This window comes from Chenopodium album, chromosome 15 (assembly GCF_948465745.1).
Source record: "Chenopodium album chromosome 15, dcCheAlbu1.1, whole genome shotgun sequence".
NCBI lineage: Eukaryota > Viridiplantae > Streptophyta > Magnoliopsida > Caryophyllales > Amaranthaceae > Chenopodium > Chenopodium album.
Genome location: NC_137848.1, coordinates 9,289,176 through 9,308,356, shown reverse-complemented (window position 1 = coordinate 9,308,356; position 19,181 = coordinate 9,289,176). Strand labels below are relative to the sequence as shown.

The following is a 19,181-nucleotide window of genomic DNA, read 5'->3' as shown; positions in this document are numbered from 1 at the left end:
TGATAAAATTCTATAATAAAATAAATGCAAGTTAATTAATAGAGTTTATTCGCCAGGGGATCATAATTTATTCAATTGTTTTCTTCCGGATTATGAAAGAAATCAGCCACTTCTAGGTGAGTTGTATCACCGTAATCAAAATCACATTCGCCATCCTCATACACCAAATTTGTTTCAACTTTCTTTCCTTTCTGTTTAATTGATTGTTGATAAAAGTCTACTAAATGTTTTGATGTGCGACACACACGTGACTAATGGCATTTTCCTCCACAACGGTAGCATATATTTTCATTTTTTATCCTTCTAATTTTTATTTCCATCATTATTAACCCACTTCTGGTAAGAGTATGAATTCCTAAAATGACCACCTCGACCACGACCATATCCACGTACGCGCCCGCAGCCACGACCTCGACCACGGCCTCGACCACGGCTGCTGGCATGATCTCTAGCCTTTTGCTCTTTCCCACTATGGGATGTCGCATTCGCTTCAGGGAATGGAGTAGAGCCAGTTGGGCGTGATTCATCATTTTTCATTAATAATTCATTATTTTGCTCAGCCACAAGGAGATAAGATATCAATTCGAATATTTTGTAAAACCCTTTTCACGGTATTGTGTCTGCAGGACAACATTGTTTGCATGAAAAGTAGAGTATGTTTTTTCTAACATTTCTTCATCCATGATTTTCTCTCCACATAATTTCAATTGTGATGTAATTCTAAACATGGATGAGTTGTATTCACTTACAGACTTAAAGTCTTGTAATCTTAAATGTAACCAATTATAACGAGTTTTTGGTAATATCACAGTTTTCTAGTGGTCATACCTTTTCTTTAGATTACTCCAAAGGACTTGTGGGTCTTTAACAGTCAAGTACTCAGTCTTAAGGCCTTCATGAAGGTGATGGCAAAGGAATATAATAGCTTTAGCCTTATCTTGGGTTGTTGCAGTGTTGTTTTCTTTTATAGTGTTACCAAGTCCTTTTGCATCTAAATGTATCTCAGCATCTAACACCCAAGACAGATAGTTGTTTCCAGTAATATCACGAGCAACAAATTCGAGTTTTGCAAGGTTTGACATGATTCATTGATATATAAAACAATATTATAAATTAGGAACTAAGATTGTATAATAATATGTATATATATGTATATGCTAAGTTTCAATCAAGACTAAGTTCAAGTAATTTACTATAATAGAATTTGCGTATTGAACCTTGAGGAAGGTTACTGATAATGAGACCACAATTATGTTTACTAATCAAATTTTCATAACAAAGTATGAAACCTTAACTAACAAGTATATAAATAGCTTTATCAATATCTAGATTACTTGCCTAACTTATTATAACAAAGTACGAATCTTTTAATCTGCCACCAATACCAAACTTACTCTGACATTAATACTATGTCAAACAAAATCATGATAATTTAAGGTATAACAAGTTATTCAATCATAGGTTTAATTATCATGTGCCTAACTAGTCTATAAGTATTTGTGATCCATAGAAGAAGAAGAAGAAGAAAAAAAAAAAAAAAAAAAAAAAAAAATCTAATTTTGAGTACCATAATTAAAGTTGTATGCCTTGTTTTACTCGTAGGAATTAGTACTCCGTATAAAATGGAGAAACTGCTTAATCACATACCCTTAAAGATACAATTATGGAATATTAAACTTATAACTAAGGGCTTGTTTGGCATCATTTTTGATTTTCAGTTTCCTGTTTTTTTGAAAACCAAAAACCAAAAACAGGAAACAAGAAAAAGGTGTTTTCACTTTTCTGTTGTCAGTTTTCAAAATTATCACGATTTTAATAAGTTTATATAATTTTTGATTCATGATGGGACATATATCATATACTTTTAAAAAACAAAAAACCAAAAAACAGAAAACCACAACAATGCCAAACGAACCCTAAAAAAACCATTTAATACCAGAAGAGCTAATTAATTAGTTTGCTATATCACACTAATTAATTAGCTGTATACCTAGTTAATAAATTTTAATCGTTATAATCATTAAATTCTAGACGATCTAATTAGTTTGTTATATGATACAATTATGCATAATATATAGATATTCCCATACATAGCCGCATACATAGTAGACAAGGCATAATAAAATTTAAGCAATCATATAAGTATTTCAGATTACAATGATGGAATTAGAAACAATCGCAAATAATGGTTAATTATTCTACAGAATTAGAGGATATGAAAACATGTGACTAAGAAGAATTTGGCTATTTACAGTGAACTATATCAAAAATAATCCATTAAAACATATAATATTAAAGAAATAATATTATATAAAAGTAACAAGCAATAATAATAATCATGAAGTCAATGAGAATTAATACCTCTACAATATAAGAAATACCAATTACATTCAACATATAAGGGATTATAAAAAAAATAAGGTAGTTTATCAATTCAATAAATTTAATAAAGTGTGCATTGATCAATCATTAATGGGTAAATACAAGTTAATCTCTGGGATAAACAAAATTTGTTTATCACATGGCAATTTTGTAAATAAATCAACAACTTTTTCCATAAAAGTGGGTCCTACAGTGATGATGACTGGATAAAGTTGTTGATTTATTTACCAAAATGTCATGTGATAAACAAATTTTGTTTATCCCAGAGATTAATTGGGGCTTCCTCTTAATGGTAGCGACAAATAGCACATCAACAAGCAAACCCATATATTTACTTTGCATTAATAGGATAACACACATATTTAAAAGCAAAATTTAACGGGAATAATCCAACCTTTTGTCCGTTCTCCCATATTAATCCCACCTTTTGTTTATTCCTAATTATTCCAACCTTTTACCCCCTTTTTCTCACATCAACCCTTGCAGGTCATATACCTGTTACAACATGTTAGAATGCTGACGTGGCACTTCTAGCTTTACAAAAAAGAAAAAAATCCCCTTTATTTAACCACCCCTGCTCCCTTCTTCTTCCCTGTTTCGTATTTTCCCCTAAATTCTTCCCAACCATTACTGAGTTTTTGTTCATAATTCTTCCCAACCATTCTGATTTTTCGTTCATAATTCTTTAAAGTTGCAAATAAATCAAGGAATAATTTCTACATATTATTCTTGTCAATATGGATAGAGCAAAGCATTAACCATACATACTTGACAATAATTTGGCCAAAAATGAACCTAAAACAAAGGAAATTCCTTAATCAAAATTTACTAATATTACATAGGTTAAAGTAACCAAATTGTTCACAAAAACTAACAAGTTTTATGCACATCAGAAATTGTTCACAAAATATTCCCTAACTGAAAATATAGGCTAAGATTACATGCCACCATGTTAGTTTTCTTCAAAATACTTGTTGTTGATGTGTTGAATACATCATCACACCTTGTCAAACTTGGCTGCCTTGAGTTCCAGGGACATTTTGCCTAACTTGAGAAGGTCTCTGTGTACAAATGAAAGTTATTAAGTGAACAAAAAAGAACATAAAAATATGAAACAAAATAGAGTGAAATGAGCTAACTCACTAGTTGGATAGCACTGCCATCAGCTGAAATGATAATCCCAACACCAACAGAGCCTGTGTTGCTACCAGCTACAGATGAAGTTGAAGAGGATCTTCCACCTCTTGATCCCCTCCCACCAGTTGAACCCCTACCACATCTTGAACCAGTTCCCCCTCTAATCATCCTCCTTCCTCTCCCGAGCTGGGTAGGTTGTGCAGTAGCAAGATGATGCTGTTGTTGAGTGGGACCAGCAGATTGCATCATAGTAGAGGCTTGTGTTTGATGTACAGTCGAATTTGGTCTAGGTTCTGATTGATCATTCCTTGGTCTGCCCCTTTTTCTTTTTGTTGGTGGTTCACTCACAGTAGTTATGTCCTTGTTTGGACACCTTCTTTTGTTATGACCCTTCTCTTTACACACACTACAGGTAATTTCCATTCCAACCCGAGTTAATGTCCCTGGTTTTTTAGGATTCTTGGAAGGATCTTTGATCCTATTTTTCCTAGGCCTGCCTGGTCCTATTTTAATGGGAGGGGGTTCTAGGCTAGAATTCACTCTTAGCCAATGTCTTTCCCCCTCACATGGTGGAATCGACCCTGAAATTGAGAGTATAAGCATATATTATCAACAACCAACAAACAACACAAGTCAATGGTTAACAACATAGCCTTACTTAAAAAAAAAAAAAAAAAAAAAAAAAAAAAAAAAAAAAAAACCTGCATATGCTTTCAAGTACACATCCTTTCTGTATCATTTATCAACATAGTCTTCAGCATTTTGATGCAAAAAAAAGATGCATGCAACAGCATGGCAGCATGGAATTCCAACCATGTCCTACTTCCTGCAAGTACAAGTTCTTGCCTCCAAATTCACAATTACTTGATCAAGATGGTAGCTTACATTAAACAAGGATTCAGATGAAGGCATGACATCACAATGTGTAGCTCTGTCTTTCTCTTTCTCAAGCTTCATGTGAATCTAAGGGCAAAGAACTGAAGTACAAGCATCTTTCTGGTTGGACTCATCTTTTAACATTAAATGTTTGGGTGGGGCCCTCCTTATTGGCAGCTTGTGCTGTGAATCTTGCTTTAGTAAAGGTTGAAAATTTGTTACAACAGGTGGGGGCTCACTGGGGTTTAACTGTGGGGAAACAATTCCATCAAACAAATGAATTTCAATACATCTGCTTTTCTCAATTATACTCCTCAACTCCATCACTTCATGGTCTGAGTACACCTTCCTCAAACCATTAGCTAAGGCCATACCAGGAACTAAATAAAACAGGTTGTCTATTTTTTCATAATCCCCACAATTTTTGGCAAAATCTTCCAGCCACCACCAACACAACTTGTCAATATCAATGGTAAAAGTCTTCCCTTTTCCACCTTTATATACTAACTCTCCATTTGAAATAGTTTTAAAAACACCACCATACCAATACTTTATGTGACAGCAGAGAAGGGATCATCCATCTACCAAAAAACCACAACATACACAACAATATCCAGCATTTAAAACCAATTCTAAGTTCAAAACCGCAAATTAAGAATTAATATAGCAAAACAGAGCATATAATTCGCAATTCAACAATCAATTATCAACAACAGGCACTTTTAATACACTACCCTAAACAACCAAACAATTGTCACAGGAACAAAGCGTCACCAACCAAAAAATTCGAAATTTCCACAACACACATACAATTACTCAAAAAAGGAAAGGAATTTAGGGTTCGTTGATCACATACCTCCATTTGACGCGCTTCGATTCGAGAACCCACAACAATCTTCTGTGCGAAAGTCTTCGATGATTTCACCAGGTAAATCGGGAGTGAAAGATAATAGTGACTGGAGTACGGATAGAGAGGAGTAAATGGAGGTGGTGCTCGATTTTTGATGGTGATGGTGATAGTGACAGTCGTGGTTGGAGTAGTAATGGAGTTTCATTCATTTGGGAAGAAAACCAAAAGTCAATAAGTCAATAATAATAACCCTCACTTGTGTAGCCGGTTGCCAGTTAGCAAGGGTTGATGTGAGAAAAAAGGGGTAAAAGGTTGGACTAATTAGGAATAAACAAAAGGTGGGATTAATATGGGAGAACGGACAAAAGGTTGGATTATTCCCGTTAAATTTTCCTATCTAAAATATAGTTCAATCATAGTATTATGCAGTACCAACAAAACTCAACATCATACAAATTATAATTAGCAGTAATGATTTATTGGTGAAATTCATGCTATATAATTCAGTAAATAAATAACACTAACCTTGATGACTGATTTCCTTTTTATATTAATTTTTTTCGTCTGCTCAATTGATTAAAGATGGTGCTAATAACGTGTTAAATATGGAAAAAAAATATAGAGAGATGAGAGAAAATTGTTACGTTGTATCTCTTATTCCATCTAGTATGGGATATATGTACATGTACATTACCTAGGGTTCCATCAATGGATAAGACCAAATACCCAACTCTAGAGTATTCTAGATAGTACATGGGATAATAGTCGACCATATTTAGATATCTTATAACACTAATGTATATTTTTAAAAGCATAGTAATGAAAAGGAAAAGTTGCTAATTTTTTTTTAAAAAAAATATAACTTTTTTTTATTTAAAAAAAAAATGTTTGGCCAAATTTTTTTAACATTTTTTATTTAAAAAATTAAAAAAAAACTAAAAATTTTAAAAATAAATATAAACTCCCCTACCCAGCTCCTATTTCACCGGGAACCACCCCCCCACCGACCCACCCCACCTGAAACCACCCCATCTTAGCTCCCATCATCGTTTTCGACCCCCTTTTCTTTTCCGCCAACATTGCCGGGAATAGCACGATCTTTGAGCGGTCTTCCAAAAATAGCACCACTTTTCGATTATTTCAAAATAAAACGATTTTTCACAGACGTCCGCTATATATGGTACGTGACCAATTTGTAACCTGTTTTATAGTTATCTATGACATGTGTCCTAATATCTTTGGCCAATTTTTTTAAACATTTTTTCTTTAAATTTTTTTTAAAAAAGTAAATATTTTTAAAATAAAAATAAACCCCTTACCCAACTCCCATTTCACCGGGAATCACCCAACAAACCACCACCAACTGAGGGCAAGGTCATCGGACACAAAAAAACGATTACAAATGATAAAAATTGAACCAAAGATATTGTGACATAAATGGGTTGGAAAGTAGACTTTCAAAGCTTTCCAACGATGTATTATGTGTCTTAATCCGAGTTTGGGATCAAAAGTTATGATAAAATAAAAAAACGCAAAAAAAACTGGAAAATTCTACGGGGTAAAACGCTTTTCGAATCTCCCATGGACTTTTGATTATTTTAGGTGTTTCTCCCTTAGAGTTTTGGAAAAATTGATGTTTTCTCCCTCCAAAAAACGATTTTAATTCCGACGATGTGTTCGATGACCTTGCTCTCGGTCGGTGGTGGTTTGTTGGGAAGAGAGGATGTTAGATTAACTTAGAACATGGAATACACCTGAGGGTATGTTTGTCTATTCATATTTAAATGTGGGCTTTACTTGGTAAAATAAGGGTGTTGTTTAGCTTCTCACTTTATTATTTAGGTTTTTTTAAATCAAATTTGTAAAATACTAATTGAACCAAAGATATTGTGACATGTGTCATGGGGTAACCTGTAAAACAAGTTACAAGTTTTTTGTACCATTTATAGCGAAAGTATGTGAAAGGTATTTTATTTTGAAATAATCGAAAGGTGGTGCTATTTTTGGAAGGCCACTTCAATGTCGTGTTATTCCCGGTAAATTTTCCTTTAAAAATGTACACTAGAGTGCCATATTTGGTTGGATGAATGTCCCCTATGTTTTGTGTCTTTGCTAGACAAAGCTCAATTATAATGATATGGGTTGTGTAAAAAAAAAAAGGGTTATATAATATTGAACAATGTTACTGATAGAGAAGGAGAGTGGTCTATTAAAGGAGCGAAGAAGTACATTTTAAGAAAAATAGAGGTCACTTACATCCAGAGTATCCGACGAGATATGTAATTTCAAAATATATATACTTTTTATATGTAATTACATCCATGGAAAACAATATATAATCTTAATATATATGTAATTTTAGAATATATATAAAGTTCACCATGGAAAACAATTTCAACCAGAGGGGAATTTTATTTTTTTTTGTTTTTTTTATTTGAAAACAAGCCCCTAAGTTGGGCATCTTATTCATTCGTAGTGGAATCAGCAAGAAGCATTGGTACAATAGGTAATGGGAAGTCAAACTCCCATACACGACACCCTACAGACCATGGAGGCAAATGAGCTAATTTATGAGCCACTTTATTACATTCCCTACGAGTAAACTTCCACGAAATAAACAAAAAAAAACTAGCAACGTGATAGATGTCATCCAAGATAATATGAAGAGAGCTATTCCCTCTCTCTCGTGCACGAATTGCGTTCACAATGCTCAAGCTATCACTCTCAACCTCGACCTCCTTAAAACCATGATCCAACGCCAACCGCATTCCCAGTAGTATAGTTTTAGCTTCGACAATGTTGGGCTGCCAACGATCCTCCACGCACCACGCTGCTGCAAGACAAGCATCTCCTTTCTCATTTCTCACAACCGCACCCGCTGAGGATCCCACTCCCTCGACTAAACCTGCATCAACATTCAATTTCACCCTTCCCCTAGCTGGTAGATTCCACCTCTGCCTCGCAGCGCTTCCCCCACCAACCACAACTGCATCATCTTTCTGTAACTCACTCGTGAGCACAATCGATTTCTTGGGGTTGCAAGCTTCCCCTTCAAACACCCATTTATTTCTTGCAGTTCATACTACCCAACAAATAGTCATAAATAATCCATGTTCCTTGCTAGGTAAACGCTCCAACCAAGCCAAAGCAACCTCCCCAAAGTGCTGCGCTGCTACCCCAACTCACACCACTCTCATCCCAAATAAGCCTCGCTATGACACACTCCTTTAGACAATGAAGCTCAGATTCCTCCTCTGCCCCACAGACAGAACACATTGGAGAAATACTCAACACCCTCCTATATATGTAAACCACGGGCTGTTGGAAGAGCCCCAACACAAGACCTCCAGAAAAACAATTTAACTCTAGGAAGCTAAGGGTGTTAGCGTGCCATAACTTTTTCCAGACAAGCCCTCCAGAAAAACAATTTAACACAAGACGAGACCACTGTCTCCACATTCATTTCCCCAAAAATAGCCCGATACGCCGACCTTAGAGATTAAACACCATCCCTCTCTAAGTCCCAACAGATAGTGTCACGAGGTAGACAAAATCTAATCGGTATACTCAATATCCTATCTCTTTCAAATGGAAAAAATAACTCATTCACCAAGGAGACATTCCATCAAGCTTCAACTAGATGCAGCAAATCACACACACGCAAATCATCCGGAGCCTCGCCTTTTGGAGAAATGACTTTCGGAGAAGAAGTACCTGGGATCCACGGGTCCTTCCATACCATAATATCCAAACCATCCCCAACTCTCTACCTCACACCTCGATTCACCAACCACTTTGTTCCCCAAATACCCCTCCAAGTATAACTTGGAGAAGCTCCAATATCTGAGCTCAAAAAATCACCATCGGCATAATAGCGTGCCTTGAGAACTTTCGCCACCAAACTCTCCGGATATTGAATAAGACGCCAAGCTTGCTTCCCCAAAAGAGTCGCATTAAAAGACTTAAAGTCACGAAAACCCAAACTGCCCGCTGCCTTTGGTTCACAAAGCTTTTTCCAAGCAATCTAGTGAATCTTACGCTCCCCCTTCTTTTGCCCCCACAAAAAATTAGCAACCATCGAACGCAACTCATCACAAAAAGAGGATGGGAATTTGAACACACTCATCGTGTAGGTCGGGATAGATTGGGCCACTGCCTTAATCAAGAATTTTCGACCCGCTTTTGATAACATTCCCCTCTTCCACCCTTGTAACCTCTTTCACAACTTCTCTCTAATACCTTTTGTAAGAACTCTCTTCGACCTTCCCACCATTGTAGTCAAGCCAAGGTACTTATCATGAATATCAACAATATTAACCCCAAGTAACTCAGCTAGCTCCTCCCTTCTAGTAAGTGGAGCACCCTTGCTAAAAGACACCGTTTTTTTCTCTAAATTCACCATTTGTCCCAACGCCTCCTCATAGACACTTAAGATATCGTTAACTGTCTGAACCTCCTCTGCACTAGCCTTGCAAAAAATAATACTATCATCTGCAAACAACAAATGGGAAATGGAAGGAGCCGTAGATGCCACCCGAATACCATGTAAACCACCACGTTCCACTACTCTAGTCAACAGTCCAGACAGAGCCTCTGCACACAAAATGAACAAATATGGGGATAGAGGATCACCTTGTCGTAAGCCCCTCGACGGAACAAACTCCCTAGAAGATGCCCCATTTATAAGAACCGGGAAAGAGACCGAAGAAACACAATACATAACTCTGTTCATCCAATTTTCTGCAAAAACAAGTCTCATCATCACAGCTCTCAAAAAAACCCCACTCAACCGTATCATAAGCTTTTGCCATATCAAGCTTCAGAGCCAAATACCCATTCTCACTCCCCGAGGTCTTCATATGATGAAATATCTCAAATGCCACCAAAATATTATCCGTAATCAATCTACCCGGGGTAAAAGCACTCTGATTAATCGAAGTAATATCCGACAAAAAAATTTTCAACCTATTCGCAAGCACCTTGGTGATCAACTTATACACAACATTACACAAGCTTATCGGTCAAAAATCACCCATTTTATCCGGCTCTTTCATTTTCGGAATTAAAGCAATAAAAGTATCATTAATAGACTCCGTAATAGCATCACCATTCAAAACTCCAATCACCAAATTCGCAACCGTAGGACCAACAATATGCCAATAAGTTTGAAAAAAATAAGGGACACATACCATCCGGCCCCGGAGCTTTCAAAGGGTGCATCTGTTTGAGTGCCGCAAAAACCTCCTCCGCCGTATAATTTGCATTGAGAACCGCATTCATATTATCAGAGACTCTCCGGTCGACCCCTGCCAACGTCTCCTCATAAGAGCTCGGATTCGAATATGTAAAAAGCTTCTTAAAGTACCCAACTGCCACATTATTCAAACCTTCCACATCTTCATATTTTACCCCGTCATCATCCACTAATGAAGCAATGAAATTTTTAGCCCTTTACTGCGAAGCTTTGCGATAAAAAAAAACTAGAATTTCGGTCCTCTGCTGTCAACCAAAAAGCTCTAGACCTTTGACGCCAATACATTTCTTCATAATGCAGCAGATTAGAAATTTCCTTCACAACTCGACGTCGCTCATTCACCTTCCCAGCAGCTCGACTTCCCCTATTTAAGATGCTCAAACGTTTTCTCTTCTTACGAATCTCACGAAAAATCTGACCATACTCCTTATTACTCCAGGATTTTAAAAGTTCAGCACATAATCCGAGCTTAGTCACGACAGAAGGTCCTCCCAAATGCCACCCTTCTTCTACTACCCCTTCACAATTATCACTTTCGGTCCAAATGTTCTCAAACCGAAAGACACTTTTATCTTTTTTACTCGTGTTACCCTCATCCCCAAGTAATAATTTGATCGGGGCATGATCCGACCACTCCTTCTCCAAATTAACCACTTTCGCTTTTGGGAAAATATCCCTCCACCCTTGTAACGCCAATGCCCTATCCAACCTGCATTGGACATTGTTCTCACCTATTTAACCATTATCCCAAGTGAATTCATAGCCAGTAAACGGGATATCTTGCAAATTGCACACATTAATTACCTCACGAAAATCCTCCATTTGCCACAAAGCCTTATCACACCCTCCTTTCTTCTCATTATCCGACAAAATCTCATTAAAATCCCCAATGCAAACCCACTCTCCACTTCCCTGTACAAATAAGTCACTCAAAAGCTTCCAAGATAAGTGACGATTATGCATCTCAGGCCACCCATAAAAACCAGTAAGACGCCACTCCCTCGGACCAAGGCCTTTTTTAATTAACACATCGATATGGTGTAAAGACATCGAGCACAAATCAACCTCGATACCTGTTATCCAAAAAAGAGCCACACCCCCAGACCGACCTCTACTATCCACTGCCAAACCATCATATCCTACCAATTTGTCACGCACTTACATCATCTCACCACTACTCAACTTCGTCTCCATCATGAAGATAAGAGACGGGGCCTCTCTTCGGACCAAATTTCGAAGATTATTAACAACAGAGGTGTTACCCAGCCCTCTATAGTTAACACTTAAAATACTCATTGGGCTTGGCGGGGCTGCTGAACAACAGCCTCCGCCTCACGCCATCCAGATAAAGAGTCATTTAGTAGCACCTTCTTACTTCCTTCCCTGCCCAAATCATTCTCCTCCCTACCTCTCTTTCCACTCACTTGTTCCCCCATCAACATCCATATTACAGACCTTTTTTCCTCCCCTCCTCTATTATGCCTCCTCCATGTTTTTCCACTTCCACTAGTCATCTTGTTGCTGACCAAATTCGAGCTCAGGGAAGAGGATAGTAGCCCCTCCTCCTCCCCCCTCTTATCAGTGTCTCCCAACCCAACCATTCCACCACTCAAATTGTTCTTTTCCACCACTCTATTATTTCCTTCCTTGCTCACAATAAAAGTTGACTCCCCCTCCTTTCTTCCCACTCTTCTTCACGTGCATACTTCCCCTCCCCCTACTTGCATCTGACACTCCAACAACAAAACTCAAAGGGGGCATTACGCCCTCTTCATTTCCCCCATGCTCCACCGTACTCCCTATTACAACCGTTGACTCATTCAACTACAGTTCACGAGTAACATGACTTTCTTTGATATTTTCGATCATCGCAGGCTTCTTCACAGCGTTCACATCAAACACACTAGCAAAATCAGCTGACTCTTCTTCGCTCGCATCATCAAGTTGACCCCCTAGCCCCTCTTCATTGTCTCTCGTAATAAATAATTGCTTCCTCGAAGCCACAATCGCTTCGAGTTCCTCTACCTCCTTCATTCTACCCTTTCTAGGTGAGGCTCTCAACCATCTTCCCCACCCTAATTTATTTTTCTTGCTTTCCTTCAAAATCATAACACAATCCCTCTCCGCATGACCAATTCTACCACACGCAAAACAAAAGAATGTCAATCTCTCATAGGCAAATTCCACAACAATATAATTTCCTTTCCAGCCTTGTCTCGAATTTTCTGGCACCTACGCAACGGCTTGTTCACATTACTCATCACCTTAACCCTTCGAAATCTATCTTGCCGCAACTTGTCTTCTTCAATCTCCAACACCTCCCCAAGGTTCCACGCAATCTCCTTCACATCCGTATTTGATCTGCAATTGAACGGGAGATATTTAATCCTGACCCAAAAAGCACTAGTAGAAAAATGTACATTTGCGTCGCCATATTTGCGTCACTCATTCTAAGGAGCGAAGCAAATGTTTTATTTTACCTTCCTTTTAAATTATTTGCGTCGCATATTATTTAAGAAGCGACGCAAAACTCAAGTGCATTTCAGCTTTCTATCATTTGCGTCGCTCCTATTTATTAAAGCGACGCAATTAATAAACTTATTTGCGTCACTCATTAGTTAGCAAGCGACGCAAATAAGTGATTAAGTAAATTGCGTCACTCTTTTACTAATGAGCGACGCATATGTACATTGTACAACATTATAAACAAGGTTATTTGCGTCGCTTTTTTATAATAAAGTGACGCAAATAACTCTTTTGGCTTTAGGTTTTTCATCAGGTACCTACATTCACTATACAAAAAGAAAAAAAAAACAAGAGTTCTTAAATTCCAGCGAATTTCTACAGCAAAACACCCACAAATTTGTCTCTGAAATCCAACAAATTCGGCCAAAAACTTGCGTTTCCCCAGCAAATTTAACATCTGAAATCGCATTGAAGTCGAAGACCCATAATCGGCTGCAAATTCGAGCAATTTCGAGCAAAAATTTAGACCAAAAACCCTAAGAAATTCGAAGCCTTAAACCCAGAAAAATTGATTGTTTCCGACCAAAAATCCCCCATTTCGAGCAAAAAATCAACTCAAAAGCATACAAATTCGAACCCTAAAAGCCCCAAAAAATTCAAGTTCGATTGGGGGATTTCGTGGGGGGATTTCTAGGGTTTTTGGCAGCGACGCAATATACCCTAAGAAATTCGTCCCATTTCAGTCATAAATAATTTTTGTTCGAATTTCAGTCAAGAAATTACAGCAACAATAGGTTAAGTCAAGAAATTATAGCAACAATAATTGTTTGAATTACGTCTTTTTCTGGGTTCAAGTCAAGAAATTACAGCAACAAAAATTCGAGCAATAACTGAAATTTTCGAGTGGAAAAATCGCTTAATTTCGCCCCAAAAAACCCGAGGAAGTTCAAGCAAATTACAGCAACAACAATTGAAGTTCGATTTCGGCTCGACATTGTTGAATTTTTGAAGTCAATTCCACCTATGGTAAGATTGCTTCTATTTATGTTCAATCTTTTCTTGGTTTAAGGCTTCGAATTCGGGGAAGATTAATGAGTGTGCTGAGTAAGCTTAATTTGCAAACTTTGGCTATTCTTACATGATTCATAATTATTGTGTCTCTGCTTGGTAATTTTGCAAACTTTGATTTAAGTTATTACTGCCTTAATCTATTCTAGTCTAGTACAAATGTACATTACTTGATGATTTAAGTTATTACTGCCTTAATTGCAATTAAAAAGTCCATTATGATCTCGGGTTTAGTCATTGAAGCATGCTGAACGAGCACTTCAGTCGAGTGATACATTGTTATGTCTATCTTAGTTGTAATTAGCCTAACAGATGATTAAGGTTTACGTGCTCGCATTTGTAAGCATCGAAAAGTCGATATCCATCATACATACTGTCATGCAGCTTGATTATTGCTGGCATGCTGTTCAACATACCTTAAGAGCATGGTTCAACCCCTGGCCTAAGATCTGCCTTTTGGTCCAAACTTAACTTTTCCGGCAGTTGGAAATTGAACCTTTTCTGAACTTGGACCACAACAAGCAATTCAAGAATTAACATGAAAATATAAATATAAATATAAATATAAATAGAAGTATAAAATGTCAGTGTAATCATTGAAGTGTAGCAAACTTAAAATTTACTGTAATGAAGCTTTAGGTGTCGGCTCCTGTAATGGTCTTCACATAGGCAATGTCAGTATTTCTTACTCAACTAATGTTATGACTATTTGTCTAATAATGAAAAATAGTGTAAATGTACTTTTTTAACTAGTGGTTTTTAGTGATGATGGTTTTTAACTTGTTTTTAAACCTAGTATCAAGTTTTCTTATCTGTTAAGCTACTTTTGAAGGCCTAAATCTGGAGGAAAAAACCCAGAATTATTATTATTATTATTTTCAATTTTTTTTTTTTGTAAGTCTCAAGCATGAACAACTGTCATCTCCGATTCATTAAAATGGAGAATCCGTATGTTCCCTTGTAAATGGTTGAATAAAAGGAAGTTATTGTGAATCAAATGATCATTGATAAAACAATTAATACATATGAAATTATATAAGGGAATGGTGTTGTATGCATTGCTTTTTATCTTAGTCTAGGGCTACCGGGGTAGATTCTAAAACATTGCTAATTGCAGATCATTTGATCCTTACGCTTAAGTAAAAATTGATATGTACTGTAATACACTTTGGTTATGCATGACATATTCATCCTTTGTTACATTAATTCACTTATGATTCTAGTCTATTAGCCGCTTCATCTATATATACTGCTTGGTTAGTTCTCATCTGGAAATATTTTTTTCTTATTGATTTCTAAATTTTGGTTGGTTTAAATCTTGGCATTACTTGGATGAAAACAAGTCTTTGATTCTGAAGATTGTGGAAAGCCAGAATTCGGGGAAGATTAATGAGTGTGCTGAGTAAGCTTTATTTGCAAACTTTGGCTATTCTTACATGATTCATAATTGTGTCTCTGCTTGGTAATTTTGCAAACTAGTGCGAAATGGTTAGTACTCTAGTTTTTAAGGCAATTGGGTCAGATTAATTATCAATTTTATCATACTGATCCGTTCTTTCATTGTATGGTTAAAGGTGGTATGCAAAACGATTTCTACATCCTGACATTGTGGCACCATATGATTACATATTTATCTGGGACGAAGATTTGGGAGTGGATAATTTTGATTCTGAAAAGTTAGCACTCTTTCTGCATCATATCCTCTAATGTCTTGAGCTATTCAGTACAGAACTTTTGTCATTTTTTTTTATTGAATTTTCAAATACGTTGATTTGGTTAAGAAACATGGTTTGGATAATTTATGCCCAGTTATCTTCCTTTGCAACAGAAGCAGGATTTCGATATTAATTACCAAAATATTGATCTGAGTTGTTTCTTGGGTGCACTTTGCAGGAGCACAGAGGAGAAACCAGGATGTTAAATTTCAGTTAAATTGTTCAATTTTTGCTACAAAAATGGAGAATGAATCTTCCAAGAAAATTGAAGTTTCTGCCCTAAACCCCAATTTACAATCAAGAGGTGCTTTGGTTGTATTAGAAGGGTTAGATCGAAGTGGAAAGAGCTCTCAGTGTATTCAGCTTCTCTCTCACTTGCAAAGTATTGGGTGTTCTGCTGAGTTATGGCGGTTTCCGGATCGAAATACTGCTGTTGGGCAGATGATCTCTGCTTATCTTTCCAATCAATCTAATTTGGATGATCATACTATTCATCTTTTGTTCAGTGCTAATCGTTGGGAGAAAAGGTTGTTTCTTTTTTCTTTTTATGATTAATTTTTTATACATAATTTGTGAGTTGCATACCATGTGTTTGATGTTATGTTTAGCTGAATCTAATTCCTTTCTATGTTGTTATTTATTGGTTAATTTGGGTAATTCGTTCTCGGTTATATTACATTCTGGAGATTGTAGTTGGAATTATGATAGATTACTTTTAAAAAACTGTCTTTATTCCCCTGAGATTTTGAAATATATACAAGTATATTGGGACAGGAGTTCAGAATGTGATTTAAAGTTGTAAACTTTACTTCTTCATGAATCTGTTTTTTTGGTGATATGCTTCTTGCAATGTTCTTTTTATTTTTGTAAATTATGTTTTTTAACTAGATTCTGTGAGATAGTTGCTATTTCATCAAATTCCATAATAATGCCATCTAGATTTTCATACGATGCTGAATGATAACAGATGGTTGATGCCTGCTTGCCAATGGAAGAAGTCCAGAAGAAGCTCAGAGAATATGTGCTTGAGTGTGTTGCGGCCTGCAAAAATGGAAGGGCTCTGTCTCACTTCTGGTCACAATAGGCAAGCTGCCATATGCCTCTTGCTCGCTTGGGCGAAATCGTATACTATAGTCAGTAATCAGTAGTTACCACGTTTTGAACTCTAGGTTGAGCTGTTGAGGTACTTCTACCTTTAAGTTTAAGTCTAGAAGTTGGAGTTGTATTATACGTTGATTTGGTTAAGAAACATGGTTTGGAAATTTTATGGGTAGGCCAAATTACAAAGGAGACTCTGCCGAAATTTACATTTGCATTATTCAATAATATTGCATTTTAATTTCAATTATATTAGCATTAGCATATTACTTTATACCTAGGAAAACAGGTACTACAAACATATACAAGGCAATTATTATATTATAATTAAAAAAAAAAATTCACCTCATTTGCGTCACTCATTAAACAAACAAGTGACGCAAATACAGCAGTTTTGTATTGTCTACTCAGTCATTTGCGTCACTTTTATATAAACAAGTGACGCAAATAACAAAAAATAAGTTTATTGGAAGAGTCATTTGCGTCGCTTGTTTATAAAGGAGCGACGCAAATAACAAAAAAAGTTTATCTGAAGAGTCATTTGCGTCGCTTGTTTATAAAGGGGCGACGCAAATGACTAAAAATAAGTTTATCAGAAAAGTCATTTGCGTCGCTCTTTTATAAAGGAGTGACGCAAATAACAAAAAATAAGTTTGTCAGAAGAGTCATTTGCGTCGCTTATTTATAAAGGAGCGACGCAAATGACAAAAAATAAGTTTATCAAAAAAGTCATTTGCGTCGCTCCTTTATAAAGGAGCGACGCAAATGACTATTATTTGCGTCGCGCCTAGGAGCGACGCAAATGACTTAAAAGTCATTTGCGTCGCGAGCAGTTGCGTCGCTCATAGAAGCGACGCAAATACACTATAAATGAGCGACGCAAATGAGCCTTTTTCTACTAGTGAAGGTGAGTGGCATAGGGCTATACGCTCAGGTTGTTCGTCCCCCTCCACCTCTTTGATCACAATCAGCATATTATCAAAGCACCACGGCCTACCCGACAACACTTTCTCCTTATCACGGCAATGAAATAATTGGAATGCATATAAATTAGGGCCAAGAACCCTAATTACAATCTCATTAGTCAACACCCATACTTTCGTCATCGTAGCCTTGAAAGCATCAACGTTATATGGTCTATCAATCATAACCTTCCCAATTAGCAGAAGATTAAATTTATCGTTCATAGGCGGAGCATCAGTTGCTCCTAAGTCCACAACTCCATTTTCCTCATCTTCCAAATTAAGATTTGCATATCTCGAAACCAGATCATCCGCCATATCCCCTAATCGGAGAGAACGAATGCAAAATTTCAGTCGTCGAACACAGCAGAAAATCCCTTGCCCTAGCAGAGAGAAAGACCCTTTCTTTCGAGGGAGAATTATATAATTAGAATATAAAAAATGGAATTTGTTATTTCTGGAAGACAAGAGAATAGTATTTTTTTTAAAAAAAAAAAAATTAAATTCAGAAATTAAGTATGAGTATTGAAAATGACAAATAATTTGAATTTTAATATTATCATGGTAACAAAAATTTCATTTTAAATTCAATTGAAATTTCAATTTGAGTGGAATTTGGAGCCTATTTCAACAACTTATAAATTAAAAAAAAAAAAACCTTGTCAAATTGTATGTAGGCCTCACATAGAAGGATCGTATGTGTAGCCTATCCCTACAACATTCCCCTACTTTGTTTAATTTATTTTGCTTATCTATAACTATAAAGTCTATTACTGAATGCTTGATTTATTACTAACTAAACAAGTTTAGTGCAACTTTAATAATTGTAGATATGAACTTGCTTGCAATATTAAATAATCATTTGCTACTAGCTTGACCATTGGAGCTAGAAAATGCAATTAGCTTGGACAATCAAATATGCTTAGAAAAAAACTTGCCAAAAACAAAAAAATAAAAATAAAATGAAATACAAGTATGAAAAATGTTAATTAAGGAGGTGTGGTTTAATTAAATATTAAGCTAATAGTAAGTCATTAGAGCTCAAAGTAGTCAAAAAGACAATTAATTTATTGACTTACAAAGTACTTCGTATATGACACGGTAAAATAATTTGACAATTAGTTTGCTATTGAAAATGCTTACAAATCTAAAATCTAAAATTGAAATTAAAAAGTATAAAATCTTCTTCCCACTATACAATCATCATTTCCCTTTAATAAATTAACATTATAATCCTTAAATTAAAAAAAAGAAAAATTTGCAAATTGCAGCCATTTATAATTTTTTTTGCAAATTGCAGCCCAAAAGTTCGTATAAATTGTAAATTGCAGCCCGATGCAATTTTTTCATCAGTTTACATGTTGAAAAATCTT

At 36.1% G+C, this 19,181-nt stretch overlaps 2 protein-coding genes across 5 annotated transcripts; one reads left to right on the top strand and one right to left on the bottom strand.

The window, feature by feature from the left end:
* Positions 1-578: 578 nt before the first annotated feature.
* Positions 579-1,082, bottom strand: LOC145580751 (uncharacterized). Its single transcript, XM_081637864.1, has 2 exons — positions 829-1,082; positions 579-720 (listed from the first exon to the last, which is right to left on the bottom strand). Exons 1-2 carry the CDS (start codon positions 1,080-1,082, stop codon positions 579-581), a joined length of 396 nt encoding a protein of 131 aa, XP_081493990.1.
* A 12,221-nt stretch (positions 1,083-13,303) lies between these two features.
* Positions 13,304-17,051, top strand: LOC145581830 (thymidylate kinase-like). 4 transcript variants are annotated; one of them, XM_081638856.1, is made up of 5 exons: positions 13,304-13,991; positions 15,377-15,435; positions 15,608-15,709; positions 15,927-16,275; positions 16,716-17,051. In XM_081638856.1, exons 2-5 carry the CDS (start codon positions 15,423-15,425, stop codon positions 16,894-16,896), a joined length of 645 nt encoding a protein of 214 aa, XP_081494982.1. In that variant the 5' UTR covers positions 13,304-13,991; positions 15,377-15,422; the 3' UTR covers positions 16,897-17,051. The 4 variants fall into 4 exon arrangements, with proteins under 4 accessions (XP_081494982.1, XP_081494983.1, XP_081494984.1 ...); XM_081638857.1 differs by having other exon boundaries at positions 15,377-15,521; XM_081638858.1 differs by lacking the exon at positions 15,377-15,435.
* Positions 17,052-19,181: the final 2,130 nt, after the last annotated feature.